Source organism: Lutra lutra, chromosome 12, assembly GCF_902655055.1.
Source record: "Lutra lutra chromosome 12, mLutLut1.2, whole genome shotgun sequence".
NCBI lineage: Eukaryota > Metazoa > Chordata > Mammalia > Carnivora > Mustelidae > Lutra > Lutra lutra.
Window position 1 is genome coordinate 48,402,341 of NC_062289.1, and position 26,578 is coordinate 48,428,918.

The window sequence follows — 26,578 nt, forward strand, 5'->3', positions numbered from 1 at the left end:
TTTGTATCAGCCTACTTGTACTATCATAACAAAATACCACAGACTGGATGATTTGAAAACAGAAACGAATTTTCTCACAATTCTGGAGGATGGAAGTCCAAGATCAAAATGTTAGCACAGCTGGGTGTCTGATGAGGCCTCTCTCCTTGGGGTGCTGACAGCTGCCTTCTCAGCATCCTCACGTGGCTTTTCTTCTCTTCTTGTGTTGGGAGAAATCTCTGGTGCCTCTCCCTTTCTTCTAAGGAGACCAGTCCTATTGGATTAAAGCCTCACCTTGATGACTTCACTGAACTGAATTAAAAGCCTCCTTAAAACACCTCATTTAATCTCCTGAAAAGCCCTATTTCTAAAGACAGTTATCACATTAGGGGTTAAGGAGGCAACATATGAATTGGGGGATCCGCTGTCCAATGTTTCTTGTACCATTTTCCAAATATGATACAATTCAAATAAATGAAACTGATGAGTAATTGAGAAATTGTTTTTGTTAGTAACAATATACTAATAATAGGAGCAATGGACTTGCTTCTTCTTCAAATTCAACTTTCAAACCCTTTTTGATGTTTTCCAGAGTTTTCATAAATTTTGACTCATTTGATGCTTTACCCAGATACTGTTATGATTCTGTGTCAAGTATTCTATTGACTATGTGTTCTTTCTGTCCCAGAAGGCATTAGAAAGATTAAGTTCAGAGCTGTAAGTAGTAGCTCACTCTTTATTCTGTGATGAATATCCCACCTTCCCCCTCCTTCTGCTACTTTATCTTTCTACTATATTTGATCTTAAATCCTCAAAAAGCTAGCTATGTTTGGGAAAAGCTGGAAAGCCTAGGACAGTAAAAGTAATGATATTCCCAAATGTACCCTTTTAATATTCCTGAATTGAGAAACATATAGGAAATTAAAAAAAATAAATTTTTTAACAAGAGTAAACTGAGGTTTCCAAGCATAAAATAAACTTTGAAAACTTACATCAATCTTAATTTTGTATGTAATCCATACAAAACTCCAACAGAAAAATAGCTATCCTCAAAATGTAAGTATTAAGGTTTGAAAATACAATCAGATGAGCTTTCACTCTCAATTTTTTTGAAGTTTTTTAAAACAATCTTTTTAAGAACTCACGACACTGAGATCAATGGCTGCATCCTCTACCAACTGAGCCAGCCAGGTGCCCCCCACCCCCCGGCCAAAGTGCTGGAAAACTGCCCAGAATCTCAGAAGGTACAGATACCAATCTCTTCTGAGCAGCAAAAAATGTCTTGCCTCTAACATCTTGGGGACTGCATGTCCTTCATCTTCCTTAGGGGTATACCATGACTAACATTTTACCATCAGCTGCCTCACTGCATCCTGCTTCCTGTTCAGATATTTTAAAATATTAACATACATTGAAGGAGAAAAAATTGGCAGGGATGCATGTCACACTATAAACAATGTTTTCTGGAATACAAGGGACTTTTACTTTAGCATTTCTGAATTCCTGTAATAAATTCAAATAAGCATGCATGTCTTTTACTTTTTTTAGCAGAAAACTTGATTTTTTATAAGAAGGAAATGCAGAGATTTATTTTGTAGATATAAAAAAAATTTACAGTCATCCTTATTTCTGTAACTTAGAGATATTCATGTATCTACTTCCAATAAAGTGAAACAAAATATCCTTATTTCCAAATTGTGGTTTTGTCCCATTCCTATTTGAGTCTTTACTTACCAAACCAACACTTCCCACTTTTTTTCCCAAAGTGAAATATTTACTCTCTGATACACAGAGAAAAACCTATTTGTAATGTGAAATATACTGGTCATTTATTAAAATCTAACTATGAGAAGTTTAATGGGAAAAAAACTGCTTAAGTTAGCACTACTTAATTTTATACAGAAGGGTAACTTGGTGCCAGGATGTAAGTTATCATACAGAACAGTAAGAAACCACACAAAGAACCAATTCTAAAATGCTCTCTTCATATTTAATATTTTAAAAAGCATGTTCACAGCACACTCCAAGAATGCCACACAGCAATGGTTTGCTGTTCTTTGTCAAACAGAGTATGTCAGAAACCAAAACAAAAATTTTTTTAAATGGTTCATGGTTTTAAAATCAGTTCTCTGAAATTTCTGTAAATCCAATAATCACCAGTCATCTAAATTCTTGTTTCAGAGTAGTAAACATTTCAGAAGTGTAATGAGTATCTATCCAAAATCATACTTCTCTGAAATGCGGTTAAAAGCTATATAACAGAAACAAAAATAAATATTTTTCTAGAAAGAACATATTTGGCATTTTAAAATAATGTTAAAGAAGCTTTCAAGTGTAAATGATGTTTAGCTTGTTACTTTCCAGTACCAGACAGAAAGTATGGGTTATTAGTAGCAGAAAGTCTGGGTCTCTAAAGTCAATCTGACTTCAGTAACAGGAGGAATGATTACATTGTCGTCAATGAACTTCAACCCTAATAAAGCCAATGTACTTTTCCACTACAGTGCTTGATTTATTAAGGAACTGACATCCAGCCAGTACTAAAAATTATGTAGGGAGGCCAGGAGTTCAAATTACTTGGTTAATCTGGTACCCAGGTTGTTTTATACATACTTTTTATCATGTGATGATTTAATATTTCTAATTAGCTTGCTCTATTTCTCTCAAAATCAATTAAATGTACAGTTTGAATGAAAATGTAAACTGAACTTTGTTTCACTCACTTCATTAAAATATGTCAAACATGGTCGATTATTATATTCCATCCTTCCAGATAATTTACATTTTCATTGTAAATGCAGGGCAGCTGCACCAGGAGTTCTATCCTAACCATTTCACCTAAATGTTGAAAACCTGAAAGTTAAATTTAAAAACTTTGAATAGTTAAGAAGTTCTTATATATTCTTCTCTTTCAAAGATCTGTGATGCCCTGTCTTGGATAGGAGTATGGAAAAGAAAAATTCAGTTCATATTCATGATTTACCAATAAACTTCTATTTCTGTCAGTCATTTTAGAACCAAATTTCCATTTATGTCACCTACTGAAGAGATTTTCCTTTAGAATCATGGTCACAACCTAAAAAAAAAAAAAAAAACTAAGAAGGGCTAATTTTAGGCCAATAAAATATTTGAGGAAAGCTGTAACACAAAACAGGGAGGTGAAAAAAAGCAACTATGTTGTAATAAAAGCCTTCCTTGTAAACACACCTGTCCTTTCCTCCCATGTTTGGAAATGTTACCTAAGTTTTAAAAATTCTCATCAAAACAATTTATACCACGAATTCTATAAAATCAGGATGATTTCAGGTAGATAACCGATAGCTGTTAAAGAATTATATTATCCTGTTCATAAGATGAGAGGTAGTGACATTTTATTCTCCCAACGCTGAGCTACAAATTCCACACATTTGGCATATGGGTTACAAGGGGGAAAAAAGCACAGAAGCACCATTGTACACTCCTTCTGTTTTGGTATTTCAAGTCTCCCACAACTTCACTTGCCATTGGCAGCTGAAGTCACCACTGTGTTAACAATGAAAGCAGTGGGTATTGGTGCTATTCATCATACAGGACTGGCGGACCTCCATCATCTTTCAAAAATGAAGCAGCTTTCCTTCCATTCTTCTGAACATGATCTTCATTCATTTTCTCCAAAGCTTCTATCTACAAAATTAATACATTGAATCCATTTGTCAAATCTTAGTTCATAGAAACCATACTTTAGATTGAACCAGCATTTTTACTCTCTTAAAACTAGGTCAATCCTAAGGACACTGGCCTGAAATTAGAATTACAGTGTGTGGGGCACCTGGGTGGCTCAGAGGGTTAAGCCTCTGCCTTCGGCTCAGGTCATGATCTCAGGGTCCTGGGATCGAGCCCCACATCAGGCTCTCTGCTCAGCAGGGAGCCTGCTTCTCCCTCTCTCTGCCTACTTGTGATCTATCTCTGTCAAAAAAAAAAAAAGAATTATAGTGTGTGACACATATTACAGTGTCTCACAGACATGCACTACAGGTGATACATACGTGTATGTTTTTTACTTGACTATATTATCAAGGTCAGTATTTAGTGTCTTTATCGATCTAGCAACTAGGATCACATGTCCTACTATGTACCTATAAAGCTTTCAGGAAACAAGAAAAAGCAGATTCTAATGTTGGTTCAACAACAGTAGTAACACTTACTCACAGAGCAACTGTACTGTGCTAGAGATCAGATTTACCATCTTCCTGTGACTTCTCCTCTGCCCTTAGGTTCCACCACAGCTTGGCCAAATTCAAATCATACTGAGGAGTTCTGGAACAGACTCTATAATAATTCTCTGCTTTGGTATACTATTGTGAATAACTAGCTGCTATTTCACTTTTTCGTTTTTGTTCAATTTTAAAAGAGAACTTTTCTGTTGGAAGATTTTTTTTTTATGGTTCTGTAGATCCATATTATAATGACTGGGCATTTATAAGGACAACCACGGCCAACTTTCTCTGTTCAGTGAAAGGCGTGGAGCGTGTGTGATCGCTTTCTGTATCACCCAGTGTTCACCAGCGCACTTCCTCACTCATAAACACAGGCAACAGGTGTGCACTGGTAGTGGTGTTATTTGTCCCTCTTAACCAAATTGTACTCCTTGACGAAGTGTTTTGCTGTAAGTCTATCCTAGGTTTTAAGTCTGGAAAGGACCAAAAACATCTCAAGGAAAGAAAATCTCTAATTTTGCTTTTGAGGGGATAGAATAAAATGAGGGGTGCCTGGGTGGCTCAGTTGGTTAAGGGTCCAACTCTTGGTTTTGGCTCAGGTCACGCATGATCTCAGGGTTGTGGGATCGAGCCCTGCGTCAGGCTCTGTGCTGGGTGTTGGAGTCTGCTAGAGACTCTCTCTCTCCCTCTCCCTCTGCCTCTGCCTTACCCTACCACTTGCACTTTCTCTCGTCTCTTAAATAAATAAATAAATAAATAAATAAATAAATAAAATCCAATCTAAAAAAAAAAAAAAGAATAAAATGAGCTCTGGGTTTCAGCTAACTACTCCATCCAGCTCTCCATTAGCAAGGTGAGTAAAATGCACATAAAATTTACCTCAGCTAAGAAATCAGCCTCATTATCTGCTGAAATGTTTAAGCCTGAAACAGCATTAAAGAGTTCTCGTTCACCAAGGGCTTCCTTTACTCCACCTTTCTGGAAAAACTAGCAAAGAAATATAAGTCAGTAGGAGATATTATAGCAAGGTTCTCTTAAAAACAAAAAAACAGAGAATAGTATACTTATAAGATACCAGTGAATTCCTTCCATAATTTTTAAGCCACAGATTTTCTCATTTCAAGTTTAACTATGCTGCTTAGGTTCTACTTGCTGTTTGTCCTCTTCAGATGTCCACATCTGTGCTGCCTTCTGGATTTAATTTCTCACAACGCACCTTCTATAGCTATAAATGAGTGGTATCTATAAAATTGGGTGGCATTGCTTTGAATATGTATACTCAAAATATTCACTAAATCCCATGAATTAAAATCTTCAAGTAGGTTCAGAAATTATTTCCAATATGAAGTTATTCGATCATTTAGAAAAAACATTCTTATCTGAATCTACTGCAAACAATTAATTTCATTTAGAAATAACAAATAAATGTGACCCTATTCCGTGATTATTGTGTTTCACCCTTCCTCATTTGTTTACCTCACAGAAATCAGTGATCAGACACAGCACCACTAAAAAAGACTATTTTCCTTTTAATGGTAATAACAATGGCAGTGAGCACACAGGCTTGCTAATGCCAGCTTCACTCGAAGCACTGGGCATGTATCAAATGTCTACTTGACTGCTTAAATATCTGTAGCCAAAACCTCACTCCCTCGTCAATTAAATTCAATAGCCCAAATGTGAGGCATGCAATCAAATTATTGTTGAAAATGAAATCTGACAAATTGATCTCTGTATCTTTATCTCAAAAGCAGTTAATAACCAAACCCTTCCTTCAATTTCTAAGAATATGAACATCTTATTTTTCTTAGGGATGAGAAAAATATTTGAATCTGTTATATCCTATAAAAAAGATGTATTAGTTTACATGCCCACCTGGGAGACATTCCTACAGTCACGGAACAAGAACTCCAGGCCATGAGGATGGGTTGGTTCTACAGACTGACTCACGTCAATCAACCAGACCTATTTAAACACAGAGCATACGTTCAGTATACATTCAGTAATCTACATCAAGTCATTTTGTGTGAACATTAACAAAATGTGCTCCTCACCTTCCCGGCATGCCACAGCATGTTATACTCACTGAGGTCGGCATGGACAAGCGTGCATTTATTGTATAACTGCTGCATCAACTGTGAGGAGGCAAGGCAGACATTTAGGACGTGAGCAACCATTCCAATTTACCTAGGCAACTGAAATGTCTATGCCAACCAATACTTCTCAGAAAAAGCAAAACAAGGTTAAAGAACGTATTTCCTCTTTACTTTGTACAGTCTAAGCCTGAGCTCTTTTTTGTTTTTTGTTTTCAGGTAGGCTGGGGGAACACTGAGGCAATGGAGGGGATGAGTATGACACTCTATTTCTTTGTCTATGTGACCACAGTGAGGTCAGGAGACTGAAGGGCAGACCTGGTTCCCCACAGAGTAAGAAAGCAGCCATATTATGGTGACTCACAGTGGATCTAAAAGCCACTTTCCTTTAATAAAAGTGGGTGAAAAAATTTTTTTTCATCTTTTCATATAAGGTAAAAATTACTTCCTGCCAAACATAGTGGGGAAAACAGTCTTACAAATTAAGTGGCATTATATACTCATTATTGATTTCTTATGGCTGAAATCAGCATTAATGTTTTATTTCTCAGCCTTAACAGACTCAAATCGGAAAAGTGTAGCACTACTTCATCTCTTCCCCAGTCACCCCACCGGCCAATGAAGCCAGAAAAATGAACTTGATTTTCCTTTCAATGTTTTCCTATTGGAAGCAGAGAAAGTTGGATTACCTCCCTAGCACGGTATTAAAAAATTATTTGGATAACACTTTCATATTCATATAAGCTACTGCAGGATGTGAGCACTTTATGCAGAGACCACGTAAAAAGTACAGAGGCTTCTCTGCTATTCAATCAAAACAACTAGAGAGGCAGGGCCCTGGCTGGCTCACTTGGTGACCGTGTAACCCTTGATCTTGGGCTCATGAGTTCAAGCCCCATGTTGGGGGTACAGTTTAGTTAAACAACACCCCCCCAAAAAACCAAAAACTAAACTACAGAAGAAGGACAGTTTTAGAAACATTTTCTTAAGCTGGAAGGACCTCAGATGCAATTCAGTTGCTGTCCCGAAGCATAAATGGCTTCAAGATTCCTGACTTGCTCTAAAACCTGTGCACAAACAAGAGACCACTCCCTCCCATCTTCAGCTTTTACCATCAGTCTTACAATAGGACTAAATCTGCTCCCCGCCAACTTCCCAATGAAAGGCATTTTCTTAGCTGTTAAGAGCTAGGACATTCAATAAGGCATACAAACTAATGAGGCAGGACATCTGCCAAATGTGGAAATGTCAATTTTTATTTAACAGATTGTTTCATGAATAAGAGCTTCATGCTTCCATGTCACTAATGCTAACCAATGAGGCCTCACGAGCTCCTTAGCTCTATGATTTTTCTTAAGTGACTCAGGACAGTAGCACATTGATATAAAGACAACTCTTCAATGTTAATATTCCGTCACAACTTCAGTTTGTCCTTGTTTTATTAACTTAAAATAGTACTATTTTAGGACTTTTTTTAAAGGTTTAGACAACATATTTTTTAAAAGTTGGTACACGAATGCTTTAAAAAGCAACTTACATGAAGAGTTTGGTAGTAGGCTTCTTTCATTTCTTCACCACTGAGCTTTACTTCTTTCAACTTAGGAGCTGGAACTTGATCATGGCCAATAAAAGACATAACTAAAATGTGTTTCTTGAGTAGTACAACTGTTGGACAAGGAATTCCAGCTCTCTGCATTCTACACAGAAAGAAATAATTAAGAACGTAAAAATCAGAAGGAGAGAATATTTCACTTATTCAACAAATAGCTAACAAGGCCTGCTATGAGCTGGCACCGTGTTCCGCCCGGGGCGGTGGAGGAGGCAGAGCCGGTAGAACCCAGCCTCTGCCCTCACAGAGCCATGGACTGCTGGTAGGCACAGACAGGTGAGGAGACAGTCACAGTGTGGCACACGCACTGGCAGGGGTGTGGGCAGGTGCTACAGGAGCACACAGCATCAACGAAGGCTTAGTATAAAAAGTGGTGAACAGGAATTAGCCATATTAAGACAGTGTGGGGAAATGCTGGTCTAGGGCTGGAAGTAGCCTGTGAAATGCACAGAGGCATTCAAGAGTGTCCATTTGGGGAATGTATGTCAGTTAACATAGCTGGATCTTACAAATTGGAGGAAGGGCAGTGGGGGTTGAGGTTAGAGACAGGTGGGCTCCACATCAGAGAAGGCCTTTGAACTTCACACTAAAGACTATAGAAGCTGCTGAAAACTTTTAAGAAAGGCAGGGATGAGATCTCAAAAGCACAGAAAAGAGATTGAAGGGCAGCAAGACCTCTTAGGAAACTATTCTACTTATAAGTCCTACTAATTAGAAGAATTTTGTAACTAATAAATATGGATAATTACATTTGAAAGCAAACATCTTTAGAACAAACAAAAATTAAGCATTTAATAGATTAAGATATAGAAGGTTTACTGAGAAAGATTAATACTGTATTACTTGGTTGATAAATTCCTTGATAAATTCTGCTTAGAGAATTGAGAACCTAGTCTAATGAATTAGAGCAAAATGCAATTTGACTGGTCAGACTGCCCCACCAAATTAACAACACAAGATGTAATAAACATTTTTCTAAAACAAAAAAAGCAAATCATAATTTACAATAAGCCTAACAGGAAGCTGAACAATGACAGCATGTAGACATATGACAAAATGTCTCTGGCAGAAAATGACTTTGCTACCCTCAAACTTTACTGAGGGAAGAAAAAAGAAAATGATTTATTCATCCTAAAGGTATAAATTCACGTTATACCCAGGAAATATTTTCTTATAGAAAGCCTCATTAAACTAGAATTTCGAGGCCTTCCATAATTTCCACAAATGAATTTAAAAGAAAGCATGAATTTTTCTGCCTGGCTAGTAGGCCAGATACAAGAAGGTAATTACCCTAGATAATTACTTCTTTTTTTTTTTTTTTTAAACCCTAGATAACTTCTAGCACAATGATTTTCTTTACCTTGTGAGATTGTGCATTTCTTTTTCTGCCCACATGCGGATGATCTTACGTGGATTTAGTTTACTGAAGCGATCTTTAAACCTGAAATCATCTTTAATATATTTGTCACGATTCTTAAACTCATTAAGTGTTGTTTTAAATACCTTGATGGCACATTCTGTAGGTATAACTTTACTATCTTCCTTTTCATCCTCCATGCTAAGTGGAAGAAAGAAAATTAAGTCAGTATAAATTGCCAGCTTATAAGTAAAACAATTTTAAAATAAAAATTCTATGATACAAAAGTAGATCTATCTTCTCTAAGAATGTCAAGCTTTAGTGGTTTTTTAAGATTTAAATTTTGAGTCTTAATAAAACCTTAGGATTTGGTTTTTTAAATAAAATACTTTCAAATAAATTGTCAACCAGTTTTCAATAATCTATAATATAATCTTCACTTAATGACTATCAATCAAATCAAACCTGAGTAACAATGAAGACACACATACTTTAACATAGGCTACAATCTACCTGGGATGGTTTATGGGCAAAATTCAATAAAAGCAAAAATTAGAACAGCTTTTTAAAATGTCTCTTTCACTTCTAACAGATAAAAAGGTGAGTAAAGGGGTGCCTGGGTGGCTCAGTGGGTTAAAGCCTCTGCCTTCGGCTCAGGTCATGATCTCAGGGTCCTAGGATTGAGCCCCGAATTGGGCTCTCTGCTCAGCGGGGAGCCTGCTTCTCCCTCTCTCTACCTGCCTCTCTGCTTACTTGTGATCTCTCTCTCTCTGTCAAATAAATAAATAAAATCTTAAAAAAAAAAAAAAAGGTAAAAAAAAAAAAGGTGAGTAAAGGGGTCCTTGCCCTTTATGCAAGGAGGGGCAGGAGAGAATAGAAGTACATGAATAGGACAGGTCCCTTTGGATTGGGAAGGCCAGACAAGGCTTCATGATGTAGGTGGCAACTGAACCAGAACCAGAACAATGGGTAGGCCATGAACAAGTACAGGCACAGTGTTAACAAAAGCAGAGTTGGAAACTACAGGACATGTCTGAGGAATAACAAACACTATAGTTAAGACTTAGCTGGAAAGGGGAAATGGAAGAAATCAGAGCTGAGGGACAGGACGGAGGCAGATCCGTGAAGAGAAGCCTCGATGTATTCCTAAATGTGGTAGGAATCACCATGGGCTTGACACACAGCACGAGGATCAAGTCAATGATAGTATCAGGATAGAAGGGGGCAGAAGACCTCAGAGGTGTGGGGTGAACTTGGGATGCTAATGTAATGCTCCCTCAATAGTGAGCCACTGAAAAGGCCTGAAACATGGTGGTGAGAGTGTGAACAAGTATTTACCTTTAAATATGTGAAAGTGTTAGTCTGGCAAAGAAAAGAACTCTATTTCCAGAAGACAAAATATGACTCAAACTCCCAACCCCTTCCTTCTGTACCATAATTTCCCTTTCTGCCAGTTCATCTCAGAAGGTTGGAGTATTCCAACCTATTCCGTCTTCTCTAGCTGGGAAATTTCATTTCGCCCTATGGTTTTACATATTTACTTTTTAAAATTTGTATTTGAGAGAGAAAGATAGCAAGAAAGAGCATGAGAAGGTGGGAAGAGGGAGAAGCAGGATCCCTGGTGAGCAAGGAGCCCAAAGCGGGGTTTGATCCTATTCCAATGTCTAAGACTCAGTCTTAGCAGACTGGAGGGAGAGAGTCTCCTGCCAGTTTTGAAGTGACCTGTTGTGTGAAAGGACAGCATGACCAACACTTGCAGGGACCTCTAGAAGTTGAGAGCAGGCCCCACCTGACAGCCAACAAGAAAGCAGAAACAGTTCCATAAGGAATGCAACCCAGATGACACCCAGACAATAGCCGTGTGACCCTGAGCAGAGCCAAGCTAAGCCAAGCCGTGCCCACTAGAACTTCCAATCAACAGAAACTGTGAGATAATAAATGAGTATTGTTTTAAGCTGCTAAGTCTGTGGAAATTTGTTATATAGCATAGAAAACTAGCAAAGTTATAAAAGTATTTACTTTTAAAAAACTTGTAGAAAACCGAGTGCTCTCTAGTTTTGCTAAATTACAAATGTCCAAGTATGGATTACAATACCAATTCCACCAGAAAGAAAGAGAGATCATTCACTATATCAAAGTAACATTAAGTATAACAGGAAATAGACAAAGGATAAACAAGGCAGTTGACAAGAAAAAGGAATACAAATGGCCAATAAAGCACTTGGAAAAAATGTACAACCTTAATCACAAATAAATACACATCAAAATATCAAAATGGTATTTTTCATCTTTTACACTGACAAAAAAAATTAAGTTTGATAATACTAATAAGTATTAATGAGGATGAGGGAAACAGGTTCATACTGCTGCATAATTAGATCTCACAGGGCAATCTGTCAGTATCTACTGACATTTATAGAATGCACAACAACCTGGAGATCTGACTAGCTCCTAGAGAAATTGCATTTGCCCTACCATTATAATTAAAAGATAAACACAAATTAAAGATTTTGAGCATTGGTGTGACACATAAGAAATTTTTTTCAAATTTTTAATAAATAAAAGAAAACAAGATATGCTGCTTGCTACAAGAGCCAGCTGGTACTCTCCATTCACTGAGGCCTTCTACTATTTAACAAAAAGGAAAAAGAGTACATACAGTCTGTGCCCCAGTAATTTCAAAGCTAGAATTCAGCATAAGGGTATATTTGCAAAAGCACACCAAAGTAGATATACAAGGATATTCTTAGCTGCATACTCTATTATGTAATTATCTTTTATCAACCATAACAGTTATTGCTATAATGTTCTCCTCCTGGCTATGCCATAAGCCCATTAACATAACAGACTATGCTACTATAAAAATGGGATGCTATAAGCTTGGAAAGATATATTAACTGAAAAACCAAGATGCTGAACAGAGAGTATCATCTCTTTTGTATAAACAAATTTAGGGATATGTGCATAAAAATTCCCGGGGAGACTAAACTAAAAACTGTTAACAGTGGTTATTTTTGAAGAAAAGATTTGTGAGATGAGAGTTGATAAAAAGGCTACTTTCCATTTTAATCCCCTCTGTAGAGTTTTAATTTCTACCATGAGTAATCTCTCATTTTAATTTGTGCCACTGAGTTATATTTGCCTGGTCTTAGGGAACCCTTAAAAGAAATTTGGGAAGAGTTTAAAGGTTAAAGGGAAAAAGGTTAAAGCTTAAAGGGAAAAAATAAATATTTATTAAAATTTCCATATACCAGTCATTATCAAATATGATCTCGTTTATCACCACAAAATCCTATGAGGTAATAAGGGTCAGTTTTTTAAAAAGGTTTAGTAAATTACTCCAGATGACACAACTTGAAAAATGTTGACCTATTTTATACTAACATTCGTTTTTATCCTTTTCATTTCGAAACTTAACAGTCTAATTCGATATATGTTTATACATGTATGTCTCATCTAGAAAGGGAGACTACGGTGCCTGGGTGGCTCAGTTGCTTGAGTGACTGCCTTCAGCTCGGGTCATGATCCTGGAGTCCCGGGATTGAGTACTGCATCAGGGCCTGCTTGGCAGGGGGTCTGCTTCTCCCTCTGACCTTCCCCCTCTCATGTTTGCTTTCTCTCATTCTCTCCCTCAAATAAATAAATAAAATCTTAAAAAAAAAAAAAAAAAAAAAAAAAGCTTTCGAAAGGGAGACTAAATAATTAAGAAAACCAAAGGCAAAAAAAAAAAAAAAGAAAGAAAGAAAACCAAAGGCAAGAACTTAACCAATAATTGTCTGAATCCCCTTAAGTATACAGTAAATACCTTCTGAACCTAAAAAGAGCTAGAATAATTCTGGAATCTACTTTAACATTTTTGTCTGTAAACATTATTGAGGTAAAGGAATCTCTGAGGTAGTAAACCTTGCTGGCTGACCTCAATAGCAAATGACCAGATGATTTCACATTCCTGGCTTAAGCATATTCTCTAAACAGGATCCTCTTTAAAAAAAATGAAGCAGGTAAGATCTAAATAGCATAAGATCTTTACAAGATGCTCCATAAATGATGCAAGCATTATTTAGTTGGTACTTTTTAAAGGATCAGTTACAAGGACAAGAATCAGTAACTGATCTAAGCATATCCCCCTCAACCTCGTGCTAAAGGACCCCACAGTGTAAAGACCATGGGTTTTGAGACAAACCCAACTGCAAATTTTGCTCTGTCACAGCGCCTGTATGATACAGGATTACAATAATGTAGAAAATAATATATGCACAGAAAAAAGACTGAAGGAGTCTACACAAATTGATTAATTGTTATCTCTGGATGGTGAGATTAGGATGATTGTTTTTATTCATATGTCTGTATATGGTCTAGACTTTCTCCAACACTTTTTAAATTACTCTACTTGCCAGGTAGCACTGATTCTGCATAAATCCATTTATATGGGGAGAAGGGGTTAAGATATTATTGACACAATGGTATTGCATTTTGCTCATTTACCTCCCGCCATATGCATGAAAGACAACAGATTCCTTTCCTGTACTAATACAGCCAGTGATTGTCTCCAACATTCCAGAGTTGACCATTTTATACATAAGTAAACGTGTTTTAGGATCAACTGCTTTTTCCTGCAAAAGATAAAGCACTATAAATGAAAATGACTGGTAATAACAAAAAAATTTTTGAGCCATTTCTAGTATATAGTATATTCAAAATATATACTTTTTACCTTTATCATTTACCTAAATGTATATATAACAGGCTCTTAAAAGAGTGCTGTCAAATAGATTTCATTTCTATAACTAACTCCAATGCCTATGAAAGTGAATATCTAAAAGAACTATTAAAAATCAGGCTCTTGGGACGCCTGGGTGGCTCAGTGGGTTAAGCCGCTGCCTTCGGCTCAGGTCATGATCCCAGGGTCCTGGGATCGAGGCCCGCGTCGGGCTCCTTGCTCAGCAGGGAGCCTGCCTCTCTCTCCGCCTCTGCCTGCCTCTCTGCCTGCTTGTGTGCTTTCTCTCTCTCTCTTTAAAAAAAAAAAATCAGGCTCTTAGTCAAAATCTTATTTTATCTTCAAATTTTAAATAGCTTTGCTACTGTAGTTACTATTAGATTTTTTTCTTAAAGTTTAAAAAATTAATTATTCTCAAGATATTAGATACTATCTTTACTAACATAAGACATTAGAAATTAAGTTATTATAAATGTCGTAATGTAACAAGAAATGATTTTTTAAAATCTTAAAACATTCATATTCATATTAATTATGACCACTAAAATGTCAGTTTTGACATCAAGTTTTGTTTTTTGCCCAAATATGAAGTTTTCTAATATGAACTTTCCATCAAAGAAAAAAATGTAAGAATACTTACTGCAGTAGAATGCTCCTTTTTCTCATGGAGGCGGGCACTTCGACGTTCTTCTGAGTAGGCATGTTGTTTTAAAGCATTGAAGACGTGGTTTGATAGTTTTAAATCCATTCCAATCCCATCTCCTACCTGAAACTCAGGTGCAAACTGCCAAAAAGAAGAAAAAAAATTAGCATCTGAATACTTTAAAATGGGGAAGATAATAACAAAAACCAGATCAGTCTTAACTTGGAACAGGTTTTTTACTCAACGATTAGGCTACAAAAGCAGAACCCATAGGTATTACAGAGAAAAAAATAAAATAGTTCACTAAAAAAACAAACAGGAGAGCGAGGCTATTTAAGAAAAGCACAGAAAATACTGAATCACATCTAAAAACTAAGGTATTTCAGCATATGCTCTGCACCTTGCTTTTACATTAGACAAAGGACACATTATATTTTGAAGACTACCCCAAATCTTACCAAAGAAATACAATTTTATAATTATTTTTGAGGAGTGGAATAATGTAACAAGCTATGCCCACACCATGACAATTATGTTCTAGAGTTGACTGTCCAATATGGTAGACGCTAGCCACATGTAGATATTTCAAGTTAAATAAATTAAAATTAAATTAAAAATTCAGCTCCTTGATTCCATCATTCAAATTTCAAGGGCTCAATTGCCAAATACAGTCATTATTAGTTAACATGGATATAGAACATTTCTATTATCACACAAAGTTCTACTGGAGAGGGTTGTTCTAGAGTCCGATCTGGACTATTTTTAGAATTTAATAAGTTTACAGGGCGCCTGGCTGGCTCAGTCAGTGGAACACATGACTCTTGATCTTGGGGTCACGAGTTCAAGCCCCACAATGAGTGTAGAGACTGCTTTAAAAAATAAAGCATTAAAAAAAAACCCATAAATAAATAAATAAGTTTACTTAACAAGTATTTGTGTTCTAAAGTCTAAATGTTTTCTATTAACCACAAGCTTTATAAAGGAGAAGAATGCTAATTTTTCTTTTTTTAAATTTGTTTAAATTACATTTTATTTCTGATTTTGCAGGGGTAGGTAAGGTGCAAGATTTGAATTTGCTGAATTAAAAAATTCAACAAATATAAAAAGGTATATAGTAGAAAGTACTTCTCTCTCCCATTCCTATCCCCTAGTCACCACTGATCTGTTTCTTGGGTAGGGGTGCCACCCAAGAAAGTAATATGCTGAAAAATAAATACTCTACCTTTCATAAGAACAATTTAATTTTTAGAATCCATGCAAATCAAACCAATCAAACCAGATAAAATCTTAATATTGTTGTAGAATTTTATTCTGAAGTACATTCTCATTAGTGTCTGAGTTTTCATGGTATTGTTATATTATCATCTACAAGAACTTTATATCTATCCTTATGAAGGGTATTTTTAGAAATTTAAGATACTGTATTTATTTTTTTAATTAGTTAATTAATTTAAACTTTTTTTTTTAACAGAAGTAGAGTTGGTAAGATATTATATTTAGAATCCCATGTTTTTAACTTATATCAATAAAACTCTTGATTTGGAGATAATACATCCTGTAACTTACATTTTCCATTCTGGCTGTATTCTTTCTCCCACATACTACTTCATCATGTTTGGTGGTGATGTCTTTTCCTTTTCCAATAAAACCCTTTTTGGGAGTAGGAACTGGTTTTGCTAAAGGCAATGAAGACAAGACAAGTTAATGTAAAAGTAGCAAAGACTAAACTGCTGCATTCAATATTGTCTGAAAAGACATCTGAATCTAACAGTAAATTACCAAGTGAGATTCAAAGATAAATATAAAATACAAGGATCCATTGGAAAACTTAGTCTTCCTCTGTCCCTGTCCTACCCCAAACCCCAGAAAATAAAAGCACTGATACCTGGTATGTAGGGATCGTCACAAGTGTCTTGCCAGTCAACCTCATCCTCAGAGCTATCACTATCTTCATAAGGATGCACTTTGCGATAATTTTCAAAGGAAATGGAAACTTAAAAGGCAAAGATAGGTGAAGATTTATTTAGGAGCACGTTACAAGCATTTCCTGCCACCCAGTGGAGGTGTCATAATAAGGTCATAGTACCTTTGCTATCTCCATTGAATTTTTTTTCTTCACGCCTAAGCTGTGCATCATATTCTCTGTCAAATTCCATCTGTAGCATCTGAGCCAGCATTAGGTCACTGGAAGTGTCAATGTTTTCTCCAGTAATAAATGGTCCTTCAGTGACACTATTCAAAATAAGGCAACATGAACCAAAATTATGTGCTTGTATAAACAGATGCTACCTATCATGAGAGAGGAGTGCCTTTTCACTGTTACAAATTATGCTGAAGAAGCAATGGGAAAAACCTGATCATGTCATTTACCTTCTGTCCAGCTGCTCTCTGACCAATGTCAGGCACCAACTAGGATTAAGAGAGCTGCAAGAGAAAGCTAAAGGGTCTCTAATCTAAACTAAGACTCAACCTCATTTGTTGTATGTTCTGGAAAGATAACATGGATGAAAAGATAAAATATAAACATTTGCTCAAAACTGTATCCTACTTCACTATTTGCTAATTTGGGGATCATGTGGTGCAACTGTTGTAGTGACTAAAACCCAGAGGAACAGAGTGGTCTGCCCAAGACAGTACTGACAACTAATCACAGAATCAGGACCAAAACTCAAATATCAGTGAGCTCCCAGTATAGCGCTCTTTCTACTGCATCGTTTCTCAAAATGTGTTTCTTTTTAATTTTTTTTTAAAGATTTTATTTATTTTATTTGACAGACAGAGATCATAAGTAGGCAGAGAGGCAGGCAGAGAGAGAGAGAAAAGGGTTGGGGGGGTGGGGAGAAGCAGGCTCCCTGCTGAGCAGAGAGTCTGATGCAGGGCTCGATCCCAGGACCCTGGGATCATGACCTGAGCCGAAGGCAGAGGCTTTAACCCACTGAGCCACCCAGGCGCCCCTCAAAATGTGTTTCTTAATCACCGGCCAGGACAATCGCTAATCAAAACCTAAAACTTTCATAAAATGCTGTTAGATTCTTCATGAATTTTACTTACGCAACTTCAGGAAAAGCGGCAGCTTCCTCTTCTAGCTGCAGTTCTTTAGCCAGCTGTTCACTCATCACATCAGCCAAGGAACAAGATATTGTGTTCTGAGGGGTAGCCCAGGGACACTATTTAAAGAAAAGGGAGGGGTCAATTCATAATCGTGAAATTAAAGTACCTTCCAAACTTGAAAACAGGCTATCTTTTGAGAATTAAAAAAATCAACCCCAAATAAATAAGTATCAACTTAGAGAAATTATCTGAAAAGTAAAATACTGGGGCACCTGGGTAGCTCAGTCAGTTAAGCATCCGACTCTGGATTTCGGCTCGAGTTGTGATCTCAGGGTCATGGGACTGAGCCCCACATCATGCTCAGCAGGGGAGTCTGCTTGAGATTTCTCTCCCTCTCCTTCCACCCACCCCCATGCCCCAGCTCACACAGGTGCTCTTGTGCTCTCTCTAATAAATAAAATAATTCTCTAAATAAAAAAAAAATAAAAACATCTCCCAGCTCACATCTAATCAAAGATAAATGTAAACTAAATCACTAAATTTGTCAAAAGCACTTTCTAACCCGTTTGATAACCTGTTAGATAACCCGTTTGATAACCCGTTTGATAGGTGTGTCTCTTAGTTGAGGAGGAACATCAGGCTCCTGTATATACAGCATCACCCCACTGCCTGATGAGTTCACGCACAACCTTTGTTCTGATTCCGTGCTCACAAAATAATCTGCTCTTAATCTGACTTCCCATGTAGATTCTCTCTTTTTCTTTTTTCAAATGCTTTATTTCTAAGTAATCTCTCTACCCAACGTGGGTCTGGAACTCACACCCTGAGACCAAGAGTTGCATGCTCTACCGACAGAGCCAGTTGCAAGCCCTACCAACAGATGCCCCTGTAGATTCTCTTTTAGGAACAGATTACACCAACTAGCACAATTCAAAACGCACTTAGAACTTACGCCTCATTCTAATTTAATTTAATTTAATTTACACGTGTCAAGTATATGTCAGCCACTCTCAAGACATCCGGGATATGTTAAAACAAAAATAACAATGACAACAAAAACTGCATTTCTGAACTTTAGAAGCTGAGAAACAGTCTTGAAACAATACCACTATAACAAAGCAATATTCTGTGAGATGTTCCCTGGATGATCGATCGGCCAGTTGGCCTTCCTCAATGACAACACGATCTCGGCCCTCTTGAAATACAAACCGTAAATTTCACAATTCCTAATTTTTGAGAGGGCAAACTTTACTTAGCAGCAGCAAATGACTACATTTGATAGTTTAGTGATTAAGACCACTAATATTGAATAGTATGTCTCAATCTCTCTTGAACTGACCCAGCTTTCTCTCCCTCCTAAGATTCTACCCCAAGGTATCACCTTCCTATCGCTGGGCTACTCTAATAAGAGAGTCCTAACTAATCTTTTTTTTTTTTAAGATTTTATTCATTTATTTATTTGACAGACAGAGATCACAAGTAAGCAGAGAGGCAGGCAGAGAGAGAGAGAGAGAAGCAGGCTCCCCGCTGAGCAGAGAGCCCGATGCGGGGCTCGATCCCAGGACCTGAGATCATGACCTGAGCTGAAGGCAGAGGCTTTAACCCACTGAGCCACTCAGGTGCCCCCTAACTAATCTTTCTGTTTCTAGTTCTGTTTGTTTCCATTTTCCACACCATAGCACAAGAGCTTTTCTAAAATGCAGATTTGATTAGTTTGATTTCCTTACCTACAGCTCTTGTTTCAATGTTTCCCACTGACTTTAGGATAAAGTTCAAACTCATTCCTTAACTACTGCTGAGTGTCTAATTTAGAATCTAGAATATAGCATATGATGGCTAAAAGTTTTAGCCACAAAACTTTTAAGTCAAGTTTAGATCCTCTAGCTGGCCTACCACCCTTGCTCAGGTTCCACAGCACTGAGGCTCAGGAATTTACTTGGTTCAGGTTGTTAGGATGAAGCTCTGAAGGGTGATAAATGATAACTATACTTATGCCTAAGTGAATCAGAATCAAGTTTTATCTAGTCTCATCCTGAGATTAATGAAATGGACCCAGCCCCCAGTATAGGTATGTACTACTGCACAATTATTCAAGCCTCACAGAAAGCCAGATGTGGAGAAAACAAGGCAGGCTTTCTCAAGGTCTGGTATGACTTTCATTCACTCAGATCTTCAAGTGCAACTGAGTACTCTCCTGATGAGGATTTTGAGGTCTAGAAGCCTGAAGTTCTCCGTAATCTGGAGAATACAGCTATCCCTTGGCCAATGACTTCTGCTGACTTCCCTCTGAATCCTCCAGGTAGAATACATAATGCTAACCCCTTGCCTAGAAATGTCTGGTCTGATCAGTTTCAAAGTCCAGGTTCCAAAAGGCAAATGGCTGTATTCTCTAACTCAGATATGTCAACCACATTTTGCAGTGACAAGAGAGTAACAGACAACACTGGGTCACTGTATTTTAATCATTTGCCTAATATAGGTAATTTACAGAGATTATTTGAGACCCGTAACCACTGCATAGGTACAATATCATCCTCATTTTATAGACTTAGAAACTGAGACACAGAGAGGTTTTTTAACTCAAGATAACACTGTAGATGGTAGTACCTAGATTTGAACCAAGGCAGTAGAACTTAAGGGACTGCCCTCAGCATTTTGCTATACTTCTTCCCTAATCATCTTGTCCTGGAATGTGAGAAGCAAACCTTTACACTGCCTGCAGTATGAAATCTAAATTCTTCAACAATGATTGCCTTTCACAATTTGCCCTACTTTATCTTTCTAGTCTCAGCCCATACATACCCTATGCTCTAATAACAAAAATTATATGCTAATTGTGGCATGCTTTCACCCCTCCATGCCTTCACACATGCTTTTCTCTCAATGGATTTTCTTCCTCCTCTATTTCCTCCAATTAAGCATTGCCAATTCCCCAAGGCTCTCTCAATTTCATCAGATGAAATCAGATCCTTGCCTTTGTGCTCCCATAGCACTGTGCAAATATATTTACATGTGGGACCAGTAACTCTATTAGAGTTAATGTACCAGCTACAATACAACATGAGCCCCTTGAAGGGCTAGGTCTTCTCATTCTCAGAGCCCAGTATAGAGCTTCAGACATAAAGAGGCACTGAATAACATGTGCTAAAAAGAAATACCGGAAATAGTTCGTGGAACTGGCAGGCTGTCCCCAGGCTGCAGAGGTCTGATGCCTTTCAACACCCCTACTACTCTAACACCCCTTTCTCTATCTTGAAGTCAGCCCCTTTGGCCAGCCACTTATGCTGCTTCTAGTTGTTTGCCAGCAGTCAATTTTACTAAGATGTTAAATAAAGTATTAGCTGACAACTTCTCAGAAGAGGCAAAATTGACAAGCAGTGAGTGACTGTTCTTTTGAGGCAGAGACTGACCTACATCCAAGACAGACTGAGCCAGAAAGGGAAACACATAGAGACCACCAGAGAGCTCCAAGACATCCTAATCATCCGCTCCTACGGATCTTGCTCCTCGGAGCCTTGTACTCTAGAGCTGTACCTTGTACCTCTGCTGACCAGCTTAGCTGGGCCGACACACCAGGGCAACTTGCATGGGTAAAGGTAAATAAGGTAACAAAGGCTGCCAACTTCCAAGCTTCTAAGTCAAATATAAATTCCTCAAGATAGCAGTCAAAGGCCCTCCTTAAAAATTTTTGGGCCGCGTGAGAGACAGCTGCCAGACAGGGGGCAATCCTCCATGGGCATGAGGGGTTCACCATCTCAAGAGGGCCTTAGAAAATTTATTGGGAGCTCCTCCTATGAATGGGCACCAGAGGATATATACAGAGGAATCCTCTGACATCATCATGTAACTTCTCAATAAACCAAAAACACTCTTTGTTAAATGTTAAAACAATAATAATAAATTTAAGGAGATAGGGAAAAAAGCCATCCATAATCTTCACTATTCAGTGTCATTCCCCACTATTCCCTTCATCAGCATAAACTCCCCACGTCATCAAGATCTGATGGGAAACCCAACACAATCCTTCCCAGTTAGTTATTCTGCTTTAAGTGAAGTCTATCAAGCCCATAGCCAGCTCCCTGATTGTTTCTTTCCTGTTTGCTGAAGACTTCTGAGACCAGACTTCTTTTCCTCTCCTCTGGAAAATCCACCACTGAACTCTGCTCCTTGGAGTTCTTTACTACTACCACATTCTTCAACACCAGGCTGGTTACAGATTAGAGGGATATTATCTCCCTTTCCTTGTATTTCCTAAAGATGCACCTCTAGCTACTCATTGTGCAAACAACTGTGGGGAAGAATCAAGTAAGTAAAAAACAGTAAATATGAAGGAGGCACAAAATAATAAAAATTCAGTCCTCAACTTGAAGCAAGTCAAGAGAATCACAACCCACAGGAAGGTCTCTTTTCTGCCCATGCAATTAGAAGATATAATTTGGGTAGAATATTTAAGTGCGTGATTTCACTTCTCAAGACAAGGGTCTCTGGAAAACATCATCTGGTCTATACAACACTAATTTTTTTTAAAAAACTTTTAATGTTGGTTTTAGGGGCGCCTGGGTGGCTCAGTGGATTAAGCCGCTGCCTTCGGCTCAGGTCATGATCTCAGGTCCTGGGATTGAGTCCCGCATCGGGCTCTCTGCTCAGCAGGGTGCCTGCTTCCCTCTCTCTCTCTCTGCCTGCCTCTCCATCTACTTGTGATCTCTCTCTGTCAAATAAATAAATAAAATCTTTAAAAAAAAAAAAAAAACTTTTAATGTTGGTTTTAGAATTATAAAAAAAAATTGCAAAAGTGACAGAGTTCCGGGGCGCCTGGGTGGCTCAGTGGGTTAAAGCCTCTGCCTTCGGCTCAGGTCATGATCCCAGGGTCCTGGGATCGAGCCCCACATGGGGCTCTCTGCTCAGCAGGGAGCCCGCTTCCTCCACTCTCTCTGCCTGCCTCTCTGCCTACTTGTGATTTCTGTCTGTCAAATAAATAAATCTTTAAAAAAAAAAAAAAAAAAAAAAGTGACAGAGTTCCCAAATATCTCATACCCAGTTTCCCCTGTGTTGGTATTGTACATTTGCCATAATTAATGAACCAGTATTTATACATTATTCTTATTAACCAAAGTCCATACTTTATTCTAAGATTTCCTTAGTTTTTCTAAAATGTCCTTTCCCTACTTCTGGATCATATGTATCCAGCACTCCATATAACTTGTAGTCATCATGCCACTTTAGGCCCCTTCTGGCTGTGAGTTTCTCAGACTTTTTTTGTGATGACCTTGACAGTTTTGAGGAGTACTATGAATTCATTTTTTTACAGTTCTCTTGCCAAAAGAGCTACACATTTCCTCACTTCCACAGTTTGCCAATCCTCCATTCTTGGAATATCCACTAAAATTCTTTGTCCATAATAGCAGTTTGGCATTTTATAACTGGTACCCCATGACTCTGGGGAGGGGTCCCCAAAACCCTTTCAGGGTGTCTGTGAGATCAAAATTATTTTGTACTAAGACATTCTCTGTCTTTTCCAGTCTTACTGTCTGAAGAGTGTAGAGTGGTTTTCCAGTCTACAACAGATCTGATAACAGCACTCTGATGGCTTATGGAATGTGTATTTGAATATTCTCGCATTTTCCAAAATTTTCTAAGGTAGTAGGTTTAGGGTATAAATGTGCATTCTTAGAGATTAGTTCAGTTTGTTCTCAGTACATCTACCATGCTTTTATTAGCCATCTTTGATTTTATCTGCTATAATCTATGCATCCATGGGGATGGATTTTCTTCATATACTTCAAATAAAACATACCACAACAGGCTGAAAAAAGGTCTTCTATTAAATCAGACATTAAGGGCGTCTGGGTGGCTCAGTGAGTTAAGTGTTTGCCTTTGGTTCAGGTCATGATCCTGGGGCCCTGGGATGGATCCCCAAACTTGTTTCTCCCTCCTACTCTCTCCCTCCCCCAGCTCATACGCGCTCCTGTGTGCGCGTGTGCGCGTGTGCTCGCTCTCTCTCTCTCTCTCTCTCTCTCAAAAAATGTAAATCTTGGTTGGGAGAGGGGGGTGGGGTTTATGGACATTGGGGAGGGTATGTGCTATGGTGAGTGCTGTGAAGTGTGTAGACCTGGCGATTCACACACCTGTACCCCTGCGGCTAAAAATACATTATATGTTTATTTAAAAAAAAAAAAAAAGTAAATCTTAAAAGAAATCAGACGTTAAAGAGAGTTGCAAAAATACAAAACTGCACCACTAATTTTTTTTATTCTGGAAAATGGGGGGGAGCGTTTAACATATAAACATGTTATTTATATTAACACATAATGACTTTTAAATCACTTAAATAAAAATGTTTCAGTAGCTCGGTTTTAATTTCTGATATGACAAATAGCAATAGATGTAACCAATATAAACAATTTGGGGTCCTCAATGATTTTTTTTAGAATGTAAAATAGTCCTGACCAAAAAGTTTTAAGAATCGCTGGACTTTAACATTCTTTCCATTTTTCAAGGTCTTCTTCAAATCACCTCATCCATGAAGCCTCTGACAAAGACTTAGGTCTTCCAAGAGGTTAGAGGAGGAAAGTATTAAGAGATACTTGTAGCATCTAATTGTCTGGACTATGAAAATGCTGTCTTCCCAGTAGAACATCAATAAACCTCAGTATTTTTTGTTGTTGTTGCTGAATGATGAAAATGCCATTTTCCATTTCTGATGATGCATACTTAAATGAAAATATGACTAATAACAAGCATTTTATTACTGAATTAGCTTTGTAAGTGAAATTTGTTCTGACATTAGGTATCCTGACCAATGTTTGTCTCATTTGACTTTTTTACCAGCCTTTGGGGTGCTTAGCTGGAGGAATTTAACATGTAAAGCATACATTTATTAATATCTGGCTACTAACTTTGTCTTTTTATGTCTACTGATCTTGGCCTTGTAAACAAGGCTTAATAGAAGAAATAACACAAAATAACATGGAGACATAACCATATTTGCCAACGGATTATCTTAAGTTCTCCCTACAGTTGTATGAGAACTTTCATAAAATTAACTTTAATGAAACTTTAATAAATTCCTTTTTAATAGTCAAATATTTCTCTCTTCTCTGTTAAGGCCTAGCTTAAAGATCTAATAAAATGAGTGATCCTTTAAACGGAACAAATGTTCCGTGACACCACGTGAAAAACAATTAGAAAGTCATAAAAGTTGGATTCTTTCCAACCTTAATTTGAGGAACACAACATGCCACTTGAAGCACTCTTGCTTTCAAGCAAACCCTCACGACAGCGGCAGAAGTCTTTTCATCCTTCTAATGAAAGTATCATGCAAAGGAGCAGTCTGGAAACCAGAAACCAAATGTAAAATAAACCTAACAGTTGGTCATTATAGGAAAAAGCTTAAACGTTAAAGCTAAGCAGATAATGAGAATTCATAACCGTTTTTGTTTTGTTTTGTTTTGTTTTGTTTTTACAATATGTACGTACACCCGAGTATTAGCCTGGGGGAGAAAAGTGCGCCTGGACTTACCTTTTACTGTTTCAAAACCAAGAAACTACCTCATTCGGATAACTGCATTTGTCAAGTTAAGGAAACAGCTGCCAAAACGACCTTCCCGTCGGGCTCCATTCGGCTGACTCACTTGGCCCGTGAAAAACAAGATCGTGCTTGATTTCCCTCAAACGTCAGCGTCTCTAAGCCAGCCCTACCCAAATATCTGCTACGGAGATTCAGAAATCAAGGCGCAGAGAGCCCAACCCGCCAAGAGTGGCCACTGGCAGCTCCGGCCGCCCTCCCCACCTTTCCCATCCCACCCCGGCAACCCCGCCACCTGTCCCCACCTTCCGAGGTCCCCAAAGTCCCGCTCAGAACTTCCCCAAGTCGCCTGCGAAGACGCCTCGGCGCCTGCCACCTTCTCCGGGCTTTCCGGGAGGACCAACCCGGGTGATCAAGACAGGTGCGTCAGCTCCGACCATCACTCACCTTGCTGGGTCCCCAGGGCGCAGCGGGCCCGGGCTCAGGCGATGCCACTCCGACCAGATCCATGTTGGAAAAGAAGACAGCGACGAAAACAGGGCAGACAGGTGGCAGGACCGGGAAGCAGCCTCCGCCGAGGAGACAGGCGGCGTGGCTGGGGCGACGAGCTGCTGGTGCCGGAGCTAAGGTGACAGATGGCGGCGCGGCAGCGTCCGGAACTACATCTCTTCTCTTCCGCCCACCCCGCTGGGACCGTGGCTTCTGATAGGCCGCCCGCCGGGGGTTCCAGATTTTTGCCTCCTTTCCCCGCCCCCGCACTTCCGGCGCTGCCCCCGGCTCGGGCTGCCCCGGCCTCTGGCTCAAAGTTATGATCGCAGTCGCCCGTGCGCAACGGAGCTGGCGTCGGGTGTGGCTTCCACTGGCCGGGCCGTACCCTGTTGCCGCATCGCCTTCCCCTTCCTTCCCTACCTCGCTGCCCGAGACAGCATCTGGATCCAGTTAAAATGAATTAGGCTGCGTGTTACTCAGTTTGTAACAACAAACAAACGAGGCTGCTTCTTTCCATTATTTTCTGGGTTAATTCTGAACTGGGATGGCATGGGGAGCAGAAAATAGCTGGTGTGGAGAGGTCGGATTTTGTTGTTACTGCGGTTTGTCGTCAGGAAGCGGGACACAAAAGTGAAAATTTGTAAAATGTGTTTCAGAACATTGAGCAAAAATAGGACGGCGTAATAAAGGTTTTGATGAGATGTTTTGTAGATTCTGATAAGGTGACCAGATAAAAATAGCTAAGCATTACATTTCACTTACTATATTGGTGCATTGTCCAAAGTACTGTATTAATTCTCACTGGGGGGCACTCTATTTCTAGCATAATCTCAATTTTACTGGAATGTAGGCACACAGAGCTGAAGTAACCTGCTAGAGGCCACAGGGCTAAGTGGCAAAACAAAGGAGTGGTGAACCC

General features: G+C 38.5%; 1 protein-coding gene across 2 annotated transcripts; it reads right to left on the bottom strand.

Moving 5' to 3' along the window:
* Positions 1–1,950: 1,950 nt before the first annotated feature.
* Positions 1,951–25,839, bottom strand: RIOK3 (RIO kinase 3). 2 transcript variants are annotated; one of them, XM_047697492.1, is made up of 13 exons: positions 25,618–25,839; positions 17,646–17,761; positions 16,681–16,826; positions 16,480–16,587; positions 16,161–16,270; positions 14,592–14,735; positions 13,720–13,847; positions 9,238–9,435; positions 7,806–7,965; positions 6,230–6,310; positions 6,051–6,140; positions 5,055–5,162; positions 1,951–3,642 (listed from the first exon to the last, which is right to left on the bottom strand). In XM_047697492.1, the coding sequence occupies exons 1-13, from the start codon at positions 25,678–25,680 to the stop codon at positions 3,535–3,537; spliced, it is 1,560 nt and encodes a 519-aa protein (XP_047553448.1). In that variant the 5' UTR covers positions 25,681–25,839; the 3' UTR covers positions 1,951–3,534. The 2 variants fall into 2 exon arrangements, with proteins under 2 accessions (XP_047553448.1, XP_047553449.1); XM_047697493.1 differs by lacking the exon at positions 25,618–25,839 and adding an exon at positions 25,165–25,278.
* Between the last annotated feature and the right edge of the window lie 739 nt (positions 25,840–26,578).